This window comes from Schistocerca piceifrons, chromosome 3 (genome assembly GCF_021461385.2).
Source record: "Schistocerca piceifrons isolate TAMUIC-IGC-003096 chromosome 3, iqSchPice1.1, whole genome shotgun sequence".
NCBI classification, from domain to species: Eukaryota; Metazoa; Arthropoda; class Insecta; order Orthoptera; family Acrididae; genus Schistocerca; species Schistocerca piceifrons.
The window spans coordinates 228,661,368-228,681,060 of record NC_060140.1 but is presented as its reverse complement, the minus strand read 5'-3'; the positions used below and the strand labels follow the sequence as shown (position 1 = coordinate 228,681,060).

Sequence of the window (19,693 nt, the reverse complement as noted above, 5' to 3'; positions counted from 1 at the left end):
CTCTTCTGCCCAGTTCTATTCAATACCTCCTCATTAGTTATGTGATCTACCCATCTAATCTTCAGTATTCTTCTGCAGCACCACATTTCGAAAGCTTCTATTCTCTTCTTGTCTAAACGAATTATCCTCCACGTTTCACTTCCATACATGGCTACACTCCATACAAATACTTTCAGAAACGACTTCCTGACACTTAAATCTATACTCGATGTTAACAAATTTCTCTTCTTCAGAAACGATTTCCTTGCCATTGCCAGTCTACATTTTATATCCTCTCTACTTCGACCATCATCAGTTATTGTGCTCCCCAAATAGCAAAACTCCTTTACTACTTTAAGTGTCTCATTTCCTAATCTAATTCCCTCAGCATCACCTGACTTAATTCGACTACATTCCATTATCCTTGTTTTGCTTTTGTTGATGTCCATCTTATATCCCCCTTTCAAGACACTATCCATTCCGTTCAACTGCTCTTCCAAGTCCTTTGCTGTCTCTGAGAGAATTACAATGTCATCGGCGAACTTCAAAGTTTTTATTTCTTCTCCATGGATTTTAATACCTACTCCGAATTTTTCTTTTGTTTCCTTCACTGCTTGCTCAATATACAGATTGAATGGCATCGGGGAGAGGCTACAACCCTGTCTCACTCCCTTCCCAACCACTGCTTCCCTTTCATGCCCCTGAACTCTTATAACTGCCATTTGGTTTCTATACAAATTGTAAATAGCCTTTTGCTCCCTGTATTTTACCCCTGTCACTTTTAGAATTTGAAAGAGAGTATTCAAAAGCTTTCTCTAAGTCTACAAATGCTAGAAACGTAGGTTGGCCTTTCCTTAATCTAGCTTGTAAGATAAGTCGTAGGGTCAGTATTGCTCACGTGTTCCAATATTTCCGCGGAATCCAAACTGATCTTCCCCTACGTCGGCTTCTAGTAGTTTTTCCATTCGTCTGTAAAGAATTCGCGTTAGTATTTTGCAGCCATGACTTATGAAACTGATAGTTCGGTAATTTTCACATCTGTCAACACCTGCTTTCTTTGGGATTGGAATTATTATATTCTTCTTGAAGTCTGAGGGTATTTCGCCTGTCTCTTACATCTTGCTCACCAGATGGTAGAGTTTTGTCAGGACTGGCTCTCCCAAGGCCTAACATGGAAAGTAAGCGTTTCCGGACACATGTCAACATAACATATTTTCTTTCTCTGTCTGTGAGGAATGTTTTCTGAAAGTTTGGCCGTACCTTTTTGTAACACCCAGTATACATATTTAGGGTCACTAGCACTACATGTAACATTTTCATCCAACTAATTTTATTCAAAACCCTGAAGCACATTTCATTCCTTACAAACTTCCTTTGAAGTGAATCATACCAAGATACATAGATAGCCATGCACATCCATTGCCACCATCTTACATACCTGCACTAGCACAACCTGGCCCATTGGTTTTTCTTCAGTGCTGGGTGATGTTTGGTTGCAAATAACACAGTCATATTCTTTTTTGCTTGTTGTAAGTGTTGTAGATTCTTCCTCATTCCAATCCATTCCCGAGGCTCCCTCATCTGAATGGAACAAAACAAAACAATTGATGCAGCAAAATTTAGAGAGGTCCTACAAAAGTTTAGTTAATAAAAACTAGAAGAATTCAACGTGAAACAATTTTATTCAGTGTCTATAACAACAGAAAATATTGAAAAATACAAAATATTGTCCTAAGTGCAGAAAACAATTGTACTTCTCATACACAACTGAGTTACCTACGAATATCAGCAACCTTATGCTCAATTTTATTCATATAGAAACTTTCAATTTTACTACCCATACTTATTATTACTAAGGTTCAGTTAACAGTACTCAAATTTTTTGTCCATATATTTCTACAGAAACAATATTCAGCACAATGTAAATATTTCTAAAAGATGCTGTATAATTATTCTCATCCTATCTCAACTTCGGTCCACTTACTCAGAGAACACTTACTTTGTTCCGATGGTTAAAATGCACTTATTTAACTAGTGCTTCACTCTGTTCAAGCATCTCTGATCGGTGGCCATCTCACAAATATGAATATGATTAATGTGATTATTAACTCAATAACCTACTTCCTTTGGACCCCAAGACCATACAGATCTGTAAATTTGAACCTGACTAATACTGCCAACTACATCAATTAGCCCTCAGATTAATCCTGCAACAACTAGTTTTTATCACATAGAAAGAGTCCTAACATCTAGAAAAACTGTTTTTTCACCAACTTCTTCTCTATCTTTATGTGGGATCTGAATTCAGTTTCAATTCATGGCTTCAAATTTTAGACCTGTTATCTGAAAACTCTAAACAGGTCTTATATTTTCAATAAGCCTGGTGATGTGCAATGTTTTGTATTATGTATATAATAATAAGTTATGTTAATAGTAACCACTGGTAACATTAATGTAGAAATAAAACAGAATATTGAAAACAATAATCAATTAAAAATAACATAAAATAAAATAAAATAAATTAATCCAAGTTCCAAGTGAGTAATTTCCAGCTCATATTACTTGATATGCTACTGGCAGTCTCAGAATAACTTAAAGTTTGTAGACTAACTACAAGTATCTACTTCTACACCTTTAGTTGCTACACTATTCTGTATTGCCCACACTGGTACATGCATACCTCAGCAATCCTTAAGTCTATGCATATCTGTGTGGCTAGCCATAGCATTCATTCTTTCTTTCTTTTTTTAAATGTCATTCATATGTACCTATCATTATCTATAACAGAGGAAACAATTCTTGGACCTGTTGATGTTATTTTGATATTCAGAGTGTCCACTTGATCTTACAGATAAAGTTAAGCAGTTGCCTTTTAGATACTCGATGTGAAATGATATTAACTGCAGTCCACAAGTTTTGGTCACTTACAACTGCACTTACAACTGCTTGCAGATCGCAGTCTGGTTGTCTTCCCCATATTCACAGACTGGTGTGATGCTACATCCCACACTTGATGCAAATATTTGGGTGATGCACCCACATACTGGCAGTGGAGCCCACAATGGTCTGCCCCATTTGCCAAATTGCAGTTGCCTTCATAGAAACTTCTCCCAGTGTATTCTTTTAATTTCCTGAAGCAATGTTTTGTAGTGCATCTTAACTGTCCTGTATTAATGAAGCCTTGCATTGCGCTCCATTTGCCCTGAAGTACGTTAACACGCTGCTCTTCTTGACCTTACTTTTCTGCTCAGCATGGAAAATTCTGGGCTCCAAGAGATTGTAGCCAGCCTGTTTACCTTTTTCTTAGGAATTTAAATGCCCTGTACTCTTTGCAACAGTTCAGTTAGTAACTGTGCACTGAATTCTATATGTTCTAGAAGCAATTCCATTAGAAATGCTGAAATATAGGTAACAAAGCCATTCCAGTGTATTTTCCCGATTTCTAAATCTTCAAATGTGTGTGAAATCTTATGGGACTTAACTGCTAAGGTCATCAGTCCCTAAACTTACACACTACTTAGGCTAAATTATCCTAAGGACAAACACACACACCCATGCTCGAGGGAAGACTCGAACCTCCGCCGGGACCAGCCATACAGTCCATGACTGCACCGCCTTAGACCGCTCGGCTAATCCCGCGCGGCCTTGATTTCTAACCCAAAAATGTTTTCCTCCGTTTGTCACTCTCTACTGTGGCCACTTTCCCCTTCAATGACAACTGCATTATGGTCATGGATGTTAGGTACTTGAGCACTTGCCAACTGTTTATCTTGTTTACCTCAGGAGCTGCCATGCAGTTTGCTAAAGTGACATCGTATGTTGGTGGCTTCAGCTGCTCGTCCTTTGAATGTATTCGGCTGGCCTTCTAGATTTAAAACATTGAGGTCCAGTTCCTGTATTATGTCCTCTAGTATCTCACTTCATTTGTTCGTTTGCCTACTGTGCCACAGAGAGGATTTTGCATTTAAATCTGTTGCACCAAGGTGACACGCACCTCGTCCGTATACATCCACTACCCTCAGTTTATCTACGTATGTGCTTATTATTAGGGACAGGAAAAAATAATTTTATTTTGTGGCCAAAGTCAGTGTTATTTTTTGCCAAATTCGATTTTATTTTTAGTAAAATTTGGTGTTATTTTTGTAATGTTACTTGTTATTTTTGCCACATTATTTGAAACTTTTGCCAAATTTGGTGTTACTTTTTGTTACATTCAGTGTAATTTTTTGTGAAATTCAGTGTTTTTGCCAAAGTGTTTTTTTTTGCAAATTCAGAGTAATTTTTTGCCATATTTGTTGATATTTTTTGTTTTGCATATTTATTACCTTTTCTTATGAATTTGCTGTGATTTTCTTGCCAATTTGGTACTTTTTTGCAAAGTCTATGTAATTTTTTGCCCACTTTGGTATTACTTATTTTTGCCAAATTCTGTGGTGTTCTTCAGCCAAATTCGTGGTCATTTAGTGCCAAATTCAGTGTCCTTTTTTGTAAAATTTGATATTTTTTTCCAAATTTTGTGCTTTTGCAACAGATCTGATTTTTTGGTGATGATCTTTTTACCAAATTTGATGGTATTTTCGTCACCACATCAAGTTTGTTATTTCAAAATTATACACATCCTCAGCTTTAAGGAGAGTTGAAGACAAAATGCAGTTGTAATATTCAGTAGCTGTTAGTCATGACTGTTAGTAAACTGCCATCCTCAGAATTATAATGTTTTTGTATGGCAAAATTACAAATTTTGCAATATCTCTTAAAAATCAGTGAGTTTGCGTTACTTCACTAAAAGATAATTTTGCATTATTTTTCACATTATCATTTTCACCAAATCTTCCTGTCCCTACTTATTACAACCCACTACTATACAGCAGTATCAAAAGTCAGGTATACAAGTTCACTTGCAACTTATGTCCAAGCTTCTACTTTGGACAAACCAGTAGAAGCTTCACAACAAAATTTAAAGAACACATAGAAGCAATCCATCTTAACAACCTGAATAAATCCAGCTTTGCCTCTCATCGTGCCCAACACAATCATTCTGCAAACAACATAGAACAAAATCTCCAAATACTACATTTTGCCAACAAAGGCACTATACTTGACCTTCTTGCAGAAATTGAAATATTTATTTATACAAATACAGCACCTGACTACTTACTCAACGACCAAACTGAACTGAGAAACAAAATTTTCCTTCAGAACTTTGAAGATTTACTAGTTCAAAACAAGTATCCAGTCAACCAACCCTACAGCACCCTGCCACCCCCACCCTCACCACCCCCAATCACTCACCTTACATCCTAACTACACTGGCGTCAATGTAAATATGCTACCACAGAATAAAACCTGTGCTATGTTTCTAAATGGTAATGCCCTCTACTGTCAAAATAAATCAGTACTCTTATACATGTTACTTCTAGCTGGAACAAACAGAATCTGCCTTTACCAATATTTCACATCACATTAATGCAAGAACAAAAATAAGTCAACAGTTCACTTTAATGTTTGTTCTTGGTTTTAGATATAAACTGTATGGTCATACAAACAGCTTTAGTCCATTACAAACACTGTAACTTTTATACATATTACATTATCTTAAATAAATATAATCCACTCTTACTAATATTACAGATTACATTAACCTAAGAACAGAAATAAGTTTTTTGATTTGTTATTATTTATATTTTAAACTTAAATATAAGGTCATGGTCATAAAAAATGGCTGTCTCTCATTGTAAATATGATAACTCTGTATTATTTACTCTTGGGCATACATGTTAATGTCAATCTTGATTAAAATATATGCTATAAACTGACTATGTTGTTGTGGTCTTCAGTCCTGAGACTGGTTTGATGCAGCTCTCCATGCTACTCTATCCTGTGCAAGCTTATTCATCTCCCAGTAACTACTGCAACCTATATCCTTCTGAATCTGCTTAGTGTATTCATCTCTTTGTCTCCCTCTACGATTTTTACCCTCCACCCTGCTCTCCAATACTAAATTGGTGATCCCTTGATGCCTCAGAATATGTCCTACCAACGGATCCCTTCTTCTAGTCGAGTTGTGTCACAGACTTCTCTTCTCCCCAATCCTACTCAATACCTCCTCATTAGTTATGTGATCTACCCATCTAATCTTCAGCATTCTTCTGTAGCACCACATTTCGAAAGCTTCTATTCTCTTCTTGTCCAAACTATTTATCATCCATGTTTCACTTCCATGCATGGCTACACTCCATACAAATACTTTCAGAAACGACTTCCTGGCGCTTAAATCTATACTCGATGTTAACAAATTTCTCTTCTTCAGAAACGCTTTCCTTCCTATTGCCAGTCAACATTTTATATCCTCTCTACTTCGACCATCATCAGTTATTGTGCTCCCCAAATAGCAAAACTCCTTTACTACTTTAAGTGTCTCATTTCCTAATCTAATTCCCTCAGCATCACCTGACTTAATTTGACTACATTCCATTAGCCTTGTTTTGCTTTTGTTGATGTCCATCTTATATCCTCCTTTCAAGACACTATCCATTCTGTTCAACTGATCTTCCAAGTCCTTTGCTGTCTCTGACAGAACTACAATGTCATCGGCGATCCTCATAGTTTTTATTTCTTATCCATGGATTTTAATACCTACTCCAAATTTTTCTTTTGTTACCTTTACTATTTGCTCAATATACAGATTGTATAACATCGGGGAGAGGCTACAACTCTGTCTCACTCGCTTTCCAATCACTGCTTCCCTTTCATGTCCCTTGATTCTTATAACTGACATCTGGTTTCCGTACAAATTGTGAACAGCCTTTCGTTCCCTGTATTTTACCCCTGCCACCTTCAGAATTTGAAAGAGAGTATTCCAGTCAACATTGTCAAAAGCTCTCTCTAAGTCTACAAATGCTAGAAACGAAGGTTTGCCTTTCCTTAATCTAGCTTGTAAGATAAGTTATATGGTCAGTATTGCCTCACGTGTTCCAATATTTCTACGGTTTCTACTAATTTTTCCATCACGGTTTCTACTAATTTTTCCATTCGTCTGTAAAGAATTCGGGTTAGTATTTTGCAGCTGTGACTTATTAAACTGATAGTTCGGTAATTTTCGCATCTGTCAACACCTGTTTTCTTTGGGATTGGGATTATTATATTCTTCTTGAAGCCTGAGGGTATTTCGCCTGTCTCCTACATCTTGCTCACCAGATGGTAGAGTTTAGTCAGGAATGGCTCTCCCAAGGCTGTCAGCAGTTCTAATTGAATGTTTTCCACTCCCGGTGCCTTGTTTCGACTCAGGTCTTTCAGTGCTCTGTCAAACTCTTCGCGCAGTATCATGTTTCCCATTTCATCTTCATCTACAGCCTCTTCCATTTCCATAATATTGTTCTCTAGTACATCGCCCTTGTATAGACCCTCTATATACTCCTTCCACCTTTTTGCTTTCCCTTCTTTGCTTAGAACTGGGTTTCCATCTTAGCTCTTAATATTCATACAAGTGGTTCTCTTTTCTCCAAAGGTCTCTTTAATTTTCCTGTAGGCAGTATCTATCTTACCCCTGGCGAGATAAGCCTCTACATCCTTACATTTGTCCTCTAGCCATCCCTGCTTAGCCATTTTGCACTTCCTGTCGATCTCATTTTTAGACGTTTGTATTCCTTTTTGCCTTCTTCATATACTGCATTTTTATATTTTCTCCTTTCATCAATCAAGTTCAATATTTCTTCTGTTACCCAAAGATTTCTAGTAGCCCTTGTCATTTTACCCACTTTATCCTCTGCTGCCTTCACTACTTCATCCCTCGAAGCTACAAATATTTCTTTCCCCCATTCCTGTCAATTGTTCCCTTATGCTCTCCCTGAAACTCTGTACAACCTCTGGTTTAATCAGTTTGTCCAGATCCCATCTTCTTAAATTCCCACCTTTTTGCAGTTTCTTCAGTTTTAATCTACAGTTCATAACCAATAGATTGTGGTCAGAGACCACATCTGCCCCTGGAAATGTCTTACAATTTAAAACCTGGTTCCTAAATCTCTGTCTTACCATTATATAATCTATCTGAAATCTGTCAGTATCTCCAGGCTTCTTCCATGTATACAACCTTCTTTTATGATTCTTGAACCAAGTGTTAGCTATGATTAAGTTGTGCTCTATGCAAAATTCTACCAGGCGGCTTCCTCTTTCTCTTCTTCCCCCCAATCCATATTCACCTACTACGTTTCCTTCTCTCCCTTTTCCTACTACCGAATTCCAGTCACCCATGACTATTAAATTTTTGTCTCCCTTCACTATCTGAATAATTTCTTTTATTTCATCATACATTTCTTCAATTTCTTCGTCGTCTGCAGAGCTAGTTGGCATATAAACTTGTACCACTGTAGTAGGCATGGGCTTCGTGTCTATCTTGGCCACAAGAATGTGTTCACTATGCTGTTTGTAGTAGCTTACCCGCACTCCTATTTTTTTATTCATTATTAAACCTACTCCTGCATTACCCCTATTTGATTTTGTATTTATAACCCTGTATTCGCCTGACCAAGTCTTGTTCCTCCTGCCACCGAACTTCACTAATTCCCACTATATATAACTTTAATCTATCCACTTCCCTTTTTAAATTTACTAACCTATCTGTCCAATTAAGGGATCTGGCTATATTACACGTTAATATACAAACAGGAATAAGACATCATATCACTTGAAGTTTGCTCTTGTTTAACTCATTTATTTATTTATTTATTTATTTTATTCTGTGCTTTTATGTTATCACCAGCCTGATTAAAATATTTGCCCTTATATTGCCTTTAATATATGAAAAAAAAGAACAAATTACATCTCTGTTCAAAGTAGGCCTATGCCATATCTTTTTGTGAAGATCTGTATTACGAGCAACAATTGGACAACACATGCTGCCTGCTGGCAAATTTTCTCTGTCAAAGTGCGTGAAGTGATATACCAACTAACCATCAAAATGGAAGCAGGCAGATGGACACTAACAAAAAAAGCCACCCATACTGTCGCAGTAAGTAAAAAACTAAATTTACACCTGTATCATCAGATAAACAATAGTCATGGCAATATATTACAGTGTGTTCCTCCTCCTTGTCACAGAGTGAGCATCCAGCATTATGCTAAAAATAATAATGTAACCTAAAGAAACCATCTGAAGATGAACCTGAGAAGGTTCGAAAACTGGTTCATGGAATAAAACATAAATATTCAAAAAAGTGAGTGGTTGCTGTTTTATGTAACTTATTTACATTCAATTAACAGCCACAGGTTCTAAAATATCCGTAATGGATAAGCTTGATTAATTTTCATATATCAGTCATAGCCAGTTTATTTCACACGGCATTTATCTATAATATTTTTACCCTTAAATGTGTTTTGAGTGTGAACAAAGCACTTTGCACAGGGGAGGGCTGGGTGGAAGACAACACATCCATATGCTTTTACAAAATAAACATATAAAAGCTCAGTACTGAATGATTCATTTCTTCTCGTGAACGTCTGCCGAAGGAGATCATATAATGGTTTCAACTCTGTTCACAAATTATAATTATTTACTCTCAGAAGAATCCTGTTTTATGCCCCAGGCACAGAATATGTAACAGATGTCTCTATAAGATGACCTACTCTGATAACATGTCTAAGAACAACCGGTAGAAAAACAGGATCCTCCAAACGACTTAACTGGACATTAACTTCTAATTTATTACAAACTTTGTGTGTGTGTAATTGAATATCATTTTAGTGGGGCTCCAAATGCTATAAAATTTTTTTTGTATTTGATAGAAAGACCTGACTGTTACTGAAATTCACTGTTTTGTGATTCTTATACTCATCAGTATTGCCACAATCACCACATTCCACTTCACGCAGAGGTAGGATAGGATCTGCAGAAGATGTCAAAGCTGCACGGGTGTCTGCTGCTACTGCAGGTGCAGTGTCACCATCATCACCATATTTATCATACGAGGTGCTATCCAACATTTTCAGGACGGGTGCTGCCATCTGTTGAAAAACTTACCTCTGGACTAATGGTCACCATCACCCTCGAAGTAGTTCCCATCTGCACGTACACACAGGTCCCAGCGCTTCTGCCACTGGTCAAATGTTTTCTGGAAGTCCTGTTCTTTGAGGGTGTTAGCACCGCCAGCGATGCTTCTTGAATCCTCTCTAGAGTGTCAAACCGATGGCCTTTCAACTTGAGTTTTAGTTTTTGAAATAATGCGAAGTTGTAAGGTGCCAAATCTGGCAAGTACAGTGAGTGGGGTACAACTGCCATGTTGTTTTTTGCCAAAAAGGTCCTGGTGAGCAAGGACATGTGACAGGGCACGTTGTTGTGATGCCAGTTCCCTTGACGCCAAGTTCGGGCCGCCGTCACCACACGTTTTCATGGAGCCGTCGCAAAACGTCACAGTAGTATACGGAATTCACTGTTTGGTTGGGTGGGATGAAATCTTTATGCACAATTCCCTTGGTATCAAAGGAAACAACGATCATGCTCTTCAATGTGAGCATCATCTTCGACGTCTGTACGACCAGCCCTGAACCAAGTATGTCACTCAAACACACGCATACGGCTCATGCTCTGTCTCCTAAACACTTGTTGAATCACTGCAAGGGTCTCCGTAGCACTTTTCCCAAGATTCGCACAGAATTTGATACACATGCACTGTTCTGTTAGCGGATCCATTGTAAAACTGCCACACACCAAACACGGAGTATTACGGAAATCACTGTGGACATGCAATACTTCCTCCCAGCTGAATGCCACTCCGTACACTGACTCATCAGATATGCAGCTCTCACCACCTAGCAGTGCAAAGATCTACTACTCCTACTTTCCAGATGGCAGCACCAGTCCCGAAAATTTTGGATTCCATCTCGTACTATTTGGCAGGAGCTCCATATAGATTTGGCATCAGGTCTATCAGCTGACAAGATGGAAAGTTTCCCACTGCACACATTGTGGCATCAGAAACATCACTTCTGCCAGCAGCCCCCACAACTTGAATTGATACAGGTGTTCCCCACATAGTCTCTCCCCAAACAAATTTCATGAAATTCATCTGGTGATGAAGGGTCTCCTAGACTTGAGCACAGGTCATTGTGAGTTACACTGCCTATGTTTAAGCTTCCTGAATATTCTGCGTCATTTGCACAAAATTTCTGTAGCTCAAATTCATTTATTATGCAACTCAACTTTGTCTGGATTTTTACCCATTTAAGAAACAGTCTGGTAAGTTCTTTACTGTTGCTGTCTCTAATATCTCCTGTGGTATCATGTCTATGGAATTCATGAAGTTAAAATGCTGCTTCTCAATAAAGTCTTTAGTGACTGTTGTTGGATTGTTGTCACAATGTGACACTCCCCTTCCAGTTAACATAATCCCATGTTGCAGACGTCAGGCTATGTCACAACGCCTATTCTTGGCTACTATCAATGGGGTCTTGTGCTTCCATCTCCTGTGCAATGTGTCTTCTGTTACTTGATTTACACAGATTTAATAATGAGTTGATCATATGTATGTTTGTATTTTAGATGTATCCATAGTCTGTTCTAGTTATTCCGTGCTTTAACAGGTGAGTTGCAGGTGAGTCATATTTTCAGTTCCTGTTGCAACAAGGGATGCAGACACGTCTCTCACCGATTGTTGTGCATGCACTTTTCTGGTGGCCCTCTGCTCTACAGCGGGAGGACACTTGCTCCATACACTTACAGATTTCTTTGTGTGACCTCAGTTACAGCATTTATAACATTCTGGCATGTCCACGTAATCATTCATTCCTAGAGCATGGAAACTGATATAAACCTTTTCTTTTTGCTGCAGAAACTTATGAAAAGAGGAGTAACTTGCATTATGTGACTGACATAGGCTCTCTTTTGTGGTCAGATTCAGAATGTCAGTTGTATCTCTTCTTCAATTTCCTTCTTTTGCATGTGCTCAGACAAGTTAAGCTCAAATTTCTTTAAGAAGTTCATTCTTGTTCACTTCCTTGGGCACACTGCACACAATTAGCAGAGACCTCTTCCTGTTTGGTGGTTCACATTTAACACTGTGTATCTGATTTAGTTTTCCCTTGAAGTTTTTGCACTAATCATCATTCTCTGTTTAGACTATGACAACACTATTGGCTGTCTGGATTGATTTGATCCTAATCTTGTCTGTCTTTGGATTTACTACATCAGAAAGTTTCTTCTTTATATCTTTGGCATCCTTGTTCTTGTTGGACCTAAGAAAGAGGAGGTTTTTTTTTTTTTTTTTTTATCTTAGCTGTTGTACTTAGCTTGGGTTTTTGCGAGGCTGCGACAGCAGCATACGAAGAAATAGACTACTCACTTTTTCTGTCACCTTGAAGTTCTCCTGCTCTAGAAGCTCAACCAGTGGTTTTCAGTGCTCACAAATCTGATTTAGAGGTTTCTTGAGGTAATCTTTCAGTCTCCTCTCACAGTTCTCGTAAATGACCAAGCAACCTGGACCAAAATGTGGCAAATTTGGACACTTTCTGGGTCAGTTCATTTGTTACGGCAGCAGAAACTTTCTTTGTCTCTTGGAGGAAATTGTTGATGTCATGGTAGAATTCCTCAGGTGATTCCACAACCATAACCAATGGTAGGTGAATATCCCGTGTTACATCTTACATTGGCACAGTTGTGGAGACTCTAGCATTCACTTGCTGTGACATGGCATTGTCTTCTAGCTTCAGTGTTTGCCACAAGGAAACACACTGTTTTTGGCGCCTGCCTCTAGAATTTTCTCGCTAAGATGCTGCCGGCTGATATCCTCAGCAATGCACGTGACTGGCAGAAAAGATAACTGGCGGCCAGCAGATCCTGACACAGTGCCAACGTGTTCTAGCTGCTGCTGCCGCTGTGCATAGCATTTGATGCAAAGTGGCTGTTGAAGTTGTGGAATGTGACAAATGCTCAACCATCAGCTGCTGCTTCACTTATATGGTGAGCAAAATCACCTCAAAATTTTATTGATGTTCTTTATGTAGTTCACGAAGTCTAAGAATCTAACTCATAATGTATTGTACTACTAAATGCTTTAAGTTTAAGTGACTTCAAATGCTGGCAGTCACTAACAATTTATTCTCGAAGAAAACGACACCTAAGATAGGAGCCGTTTCACAGAGAAACCGTTGCGGCGGACATCTTATCTCTGACTCTGAATATGATGTTAGGTCTTATATACTCCCTGATATGATCAATGTTTATGCTGGCAACTGTCATGCTGTGCATGGAGAGGAATAATGACGAGTTAATGCTGTAGAACAATTTGCGTGAAGTGCTCTTATAGCTCCACAGATAGAATGCCCCCTCCTAAAGCAGTGGTGTTCTATCACCCACCCAACCTACACATCTTTGGCCATTCCTGTACCACTTCCACTATCATCCCCTTGCTACGATCATATACCTGTGGAAGGCCCATCTACATCTATATAGCCACTCTGCAAATCACACGTGAGTGTCTGGCAGAGATTTCATCGAACCATGTTCACAATAACCGTCTGTTCCTCCACACTCTAATAGCGCACAGAAAAAATGAACACCAATTTCTTCTGTGCGAGCTCTGATTTTCCTTACTTTATTATAATTATCCATTTCTCCCTGTGTATATTGGCATCAACAAAATATTTCCATATTCAGAGGAGAAAGCTGGTGATTGAAATTTCGTGAGAAGACCCCGGCACAATGAGAAATGCCTCTATTTTAATTACGTCCACCCCAAATCCTGTATCACGACGCAATAACTGGCCAATCTACCCACCAAGCACCTCCTACTCCAGTCCTGTACAGGACCTGTGAAAACAACCATGTCATTTACCAACTCTGCTGCAAACACTGCACAGCTCTTTATGTTGGATTGAATACCCACCAAGCTGTCCACCAGGATGAACGACCACCATCAGTTACCAAGAACAAAATTTACCATTCAATGGCACAACATGCAACCGAACATAACATTCTCAATTTCAATGCCTGCTTCACAACCTGGGCTATCTCGATCCTTTCTTCCACCACTAGCTTCTCAGAACTACTCAGATGGGAGTTATCCTTGCAACACATCTGTCGCTCCTGTAATCATCCTACCCTCAATCTGTGGTAACCCACTGGCCCCAAACTCTTAACCAAACAGTTTTTCCTTCCCCCATCCTGTCACCACCTCCAAATTTTCAAATTACCAAACAATTTCAGGCAGATTTTCTGATAAATTGCCTTTGGCTCTTCAGCTTAACTCCGCTTGACGAGTTTTCTGACCAGAAAACCATGCCAACAGGCAATTTGTAAACAAGTGGCCAAGAAAGCCTCAATGATTTTGTACTATCATCTACAGGGAGAAGATTTGCAAACTGCACCAACACCTTGACCAACAACTGAAGAAGAAAGCATAATTGATGCCCTCTCTCGGCTTTTGGTCACATACTGGGATGAATGGGGCCACATCAACGTTTCTGAAATATAAGCACCTAATCATCACCGGTCTAGCACATCGTATCTCTGACAGACTGGAATGAGCTTTTATTTGTGCGAACCCGTGTAACACAGAGATACTTGGCAATAAAAGATGAGGAACTTTTGGACATTTTCAATCAACTAAGTAGCGGCATCCATTGAGACAACTGGGATAAATCAACATCAGCATGCACAATGAACACAACTGCTGTGCTGAGCAACAGAAGAAAAAGTGTGCAAGACTTGGGAAGTAGATTGACAAGGCCATATCCAACAAGTCACACACAGTGGTCAACCTGAGTGAATGGCAACTGCCTGAAGAGGAGCAGTCTACATTCTTCAAAAAGGAGGTAATTTCATTGACATCCTGAGAAATATACCTCTGGAGGATATCACTGCTAATACCAAGGTGTTTATCTGACCCTTATTTGCGAAAGGGCTGGGGAAATACATATGTAACCTGTCCGGATACTGTGCCAAGCAAAACCACCTGCTTGCAACAAGAAGAAAGAAGAGTTACAAGCTATCACGAGTCTCAATGCCGACAAAAATATATTAGAACTACCTGGCGATAAGGGAAATATGACCATAATGAAGAATGAAGATTAGGGGCAGCAGACCTGGACCTATTAGATCTGATGACATACTGAAAATTAAGTGCAAATTTAATGCAGAATATAACAGGAAGATGAGTTGGTTAAATAAGGTATCTTCTCTCTTGGCGGACATACAGAGGTTCAAATGGCTCTGAGCACTATGGGACTTAATTTCTGAGGTCATCAGTCCCCTAGAACTTAGAACTACTTAAACCTAACTAACCTAAGGACATCCATGCCCGAGGCAGGATTCGAACCTGCAACCGTAGTGGTCGCGTGGTTCCAGACTGTAGCACCTAGAACTGCTCAGCCACCACGGCCGGCATACAGAGGTACCTGCACAACACAGATGACCTATAATTTTGGTTGTATGAATTATCAAAGAATCATTAATGATCCACTAAGACTGTTAGTGCTCTTCACCAACATATAAACTGGCAAACACTTGGCCTCTTTGCTCCACCTGGGAAAGACTGACTCATATGTAAAGGATTCGGGACACTCCATTGAGAAGCCAAAGAAACTGAAATTTGGGCCAAACAACATCCCAGTCAGCTTTGATGTTGTTTCTTTGTTTACTTAAGTGCCACTCAATGATTTACTGAAGTGTATCGGTTTCATCTGCCCCACAAAACATCACCTAGCTCTTTCATGCATGTCTCACCATAAGCTACTACAGGTGGAATGGAAACTTCTATGAACACTGGGAAGGAGTCGGCATGAGTAGTCCACTCAGTCCCGTGGTTACCTGCTTCTTCATGGGACACTTCAAAGCACAGGTGCTGAACTTGGGCACCTTGCAAACCTAAGGAGTGGTACAGATATATTAATGATACCTTTGTTGTATGGAACCATGGTGAAGAACAGCTCTGAGACTTCCAAGGACACCTGAACAACCTCCATGCCAACATAAAATTTACAATAGAGGTAGAGAAGGAGCAACAACTATCCTTTCTAAAAGTTCTGGTCATAAAGGATGGGGAAAACCTGAGACACAAGGTGTATTGAAAACTGACACATATGGACCTATAGCAGGACAAACTGTCAAATCACCACTTGAGCCAAAAAAGGAATTATTAATAAGCCCATAAAGTGAGTGAGATGAATATGTGAGCTGCAGCACCTCAGACATGAGGTGCAACACCTAGAAAGGGATCCAAGTAGCAACGGATTCCCACTACTAAATAATAAGTATCACAGAATCAAACACTCCGCAAAGTGAAACATTGGAAAAATAAATGTCACATACAGACTTTCTTCCATACATTCCCAGAGTGATGGACAAAATTGAGCACATATTGTGCAAACACCACATAAAGATTACAGTGACAGAAAAAAACTATAAGACCTAAAAATAATTCATTTAGAGTAATGAAATTTTGGTAATACATCTGTCTAGGTAACATATTTAAATGATTAACATTGCAAGGTATCACAGGTTAATGGAAGTGCCAGATAAGTCATTGCAAATGTGAACTGCTGGAACATTAATAGCTGGTAATGTTGAAGGCAAGTATGCAGACATGCACAGTGTCCGTTTTGTAGTTGCCACATGTCAGTTTGTGCGATGGAGTGCAATACCTGTCGTTCTTGGTTAGTCAATACAGGGACTGTTAATGCTCTTTGTGGATGATACTTGGAGTAGTTGTTTGATGATGTCCCATATGTGCTCAATTGGAGACAGACCTAGTGACTAACCACCAGACCGATGTACGAATGTTCAAATGTGTGTGAATTCCTAAAGGACCAAACTGCTGAGGTCATAGGTCGCAAGACTTACACACTACTTGAACTAACTTACGCTAAGAACACCACACACATCCATGCCCGAGGGAGGACTCAAACTCTGGCAGGTGGTGGTGGTAGTTGGGATGTTTAAGGGGGACTAAACAGCTAAGGTCATCAGTCCCCCATTCCAAAAAACAGGCGAGACATAAATGCACGAAGCAGGTAAAACCCCAAGGGGAAGGAGACTCCCCCCCAGGCCCTAAAAGAACACAAATGCGGTAACAAACACTACAGACACGAAGAGTACAGATGAACACCAGACAAAAGGAAACAGAAGAAAAGAAGATGGCCGGAGACTGGTTGACTGACCACGAAAACAAAAAAGGGAAAGAGTCAACCAACCGACTACACACTAAAATCTGCAACCAAACATAAGAGACTCGAGGACAAGAGACACAAACTCTGGCAGGAGGGGCCGCGTAATCCATGACATAGTGCCTCAAACCGCGCGGCCACTCTGTGCAGCAGACTGATGTACGAGTTTGCAGTCAGGGTGTGTGGGATAATCATGAGAGCACTCCTGCTGTCATTCGAAATAGCACCCCTGACTATAACGCAAGTTGTAGATACAGTGTGTCTAGCATGCGGCCAGGTTGATTACAGGCCCGCAACTGGCCTTCTCCTAACCAACACAAAGCCCTCACTGGCACTGAGGCTTTCATCAGAAAACACAACAGACCTCCACTCTGCTCTCAATGACACCACTGAAATTGCAATGGCAGTGGTTTGGGGTTAGTGGAATGCACACTACAGGGCTACTGGCTCAAAGCCGATCCTTGAAGTAACTGATTTGTAACAGTTCGTAGTGACACTGTGGTGCCAACTGCTGCTAAAATTGCTGCCTCAGATGCGGTGTAACGCACCAGAGTCAAACGCTGAACATGTTGGTCCTCTCTCTCAATAGTGCCATGTGGCTGTCCAGAGACCGGTTTTCTTGTGACCGTACATTCTTGTGACCACCGCTGTAAAGTCTTTCTGCACTATTCCAGAAGGAACATCCAGATTCTCGAAGCCCTATTACACAACCTGGTTCAAACTCGGTGAACTGTTGATAAAGGCGTCTGTCACCTTACTGGCATTCTTGACTAACATCAGCTCACCACTTCCAATCTGAAAGGTAACTACCACTCACGACCTTTACAGCATGTATTTAAAGCAAACCTGATTTGCATCTTCATCTTCATAGTGGCACTACTAGTGCCACTCTTATGCGATTGGTCCAAAATTTGAGTAGACATCTTTCAGATGTAGAAACATGCCTACCAAGTTTTACAATACATAAATACTCTTGGTGTTGTTTTTTCTGTCACAGTATTTATAAACCAACAAAGAAGGCCAAAGAGCTTCTCAGGTCGGCAAAGGAGAAAAGGAACCTATTTACAATGTTAGAAATATATTGCATACCATTTACATGTGGAAAAGTATTTGTTGGACTGACTGGATGGTCAATCAACACCAGCATCACCGAATATAAGGGGCATTGCACGCTGGGGCAGATGGAGAAATTGAATGTGGCAGAGCATGCACTGTGCAAGACAAACCACATAGAAAAATTCGCTGACACAGAAGTTCTTGCTCGAGAGAAGAGCTATCACACACGCTTGCTCAGGAAAGCTATATAAAATACAAACATGACAGTAGCCACAAAAAGAAAGAAGAAAGCCTCGTGGCACATGGATCCTGGATTCTGCACTGCAGTGAATGACCGTTGCAGGCATCGAGGCTACAACCACAGTAATAATGACTATGGAGAGCTGGATATTGGTGTGCCAGGTACATATAATTTCCATACATGAGCTCAACTCCCTCCCATGGCCAGCAATGGAGGGTGAAGTTTTGACAATGCCGTCCACTTGTGCTGGCGAAAGTCAGAAAAATCATGAAAAAAACATCAGCCAATGAACCTGAGACAGAAGCTGACAGGCAATTTGTCAACAAGTGGCCACATAAGCCTTAACAATTTTGTAGATATTCTTATATTGACCAACTTGCTTACAACGTTTCACGCAACATGTTTCAATTACTGCCATATTTTGTACGTCAGATGAATAATAAGAAAAAAATAAAAAAATTGAAATGCAGCACAGGCAATTAAAGTTTTTCTAGCTCATTTTGAATCACGTGCACTTAACGAATGTCAAAAAAATTGACAATTACATTTTATTCTATTTATACTACATAATTAAATAAAAAGTAGTCTTGGCTTTTCTGAGATAAATGTTCAGAAGACACCTTCAAGAACAAAAAAATTTGTTGTGAGACCCAAGTACAAATGTATGAAGATAAACAATGTTTTCCTGATTTTGGTTTCAATTCATACCTGTTTCCATTGCACGTTCCATGAACTGCTTCTGTTTTGTTGCAAATTCTGCCATCAGCTTCTGCTGTCTTTCCTTTGCCCTTCGTCTCCTCTCCTCTCTTTCTTTTGCTTCTTGTGCTTTTATTGCTGCTTCTCGCTCTTCTTCCTTTTGAGGCCAAATCTGATTACGTGTCTCTCTAATATTTTCTCTGCATTAGAAAAATAAAGCTATAATTTTTATCTTGATGTCTATTTGTCAAATTTCAAACACACAACCAGCATCAACAGACAAATGAAACATCTAATTTTTTGCAAATTTGTTGCATTTGTAGTACACAACATCTGTAAGGCACAAGTAGCAACAATTGAAAGAAATACTTTGTTTGAAGAAAACTGATTAAAATATTGTGTGTATTCAAAAGTTGTGACCCTTTTCAGTCACAGCATCTTTTGTAATTAAAATGAGATGTGAACTGTTGAAGTAATCAGAATTGCTCTTGAAGCTATATAAAATTTGAATATATAAAAATTAAAGTGTGAAGATTGTTTGAAAAGAAATTAACCCCATTATACATTGTA

At 39.3% G+C, this 19,693-nt stretch overlaps 1 protein-coding gene across 2 annotated transcripts in view; it reads right to left on the bottom strand.

Annotated features, from left to right (window-relative positions):
- The window catches only part of LOC124787897 (E3 ubiquitin-protein ligase Ubr3), a 289,094-nt gene that overhangs the window by 35,708 nt on the left and 233,693 nt on the right, over positions 1 to 19,693 (bottom strand). For both annotated transcript variants that reach the window (XM_047254874.1, XM_047254875.1), the window contains 2 exons: positions 19,136 to 19,323; positions 1,418 to 1,560 (listed from right to left, as the gene is read on the bottom strand). In XM_047254874.1, coding sequence (XP_047110830.1) covers positions 1,418 to 1,560; positions 19,136 to 19,323 — 331 coding nt within the window. The remainder of the gene's footprint in view (positions 1 to 1,417; positions 1,561 to 19,135; positions 19,324 to 19,693) is intronic.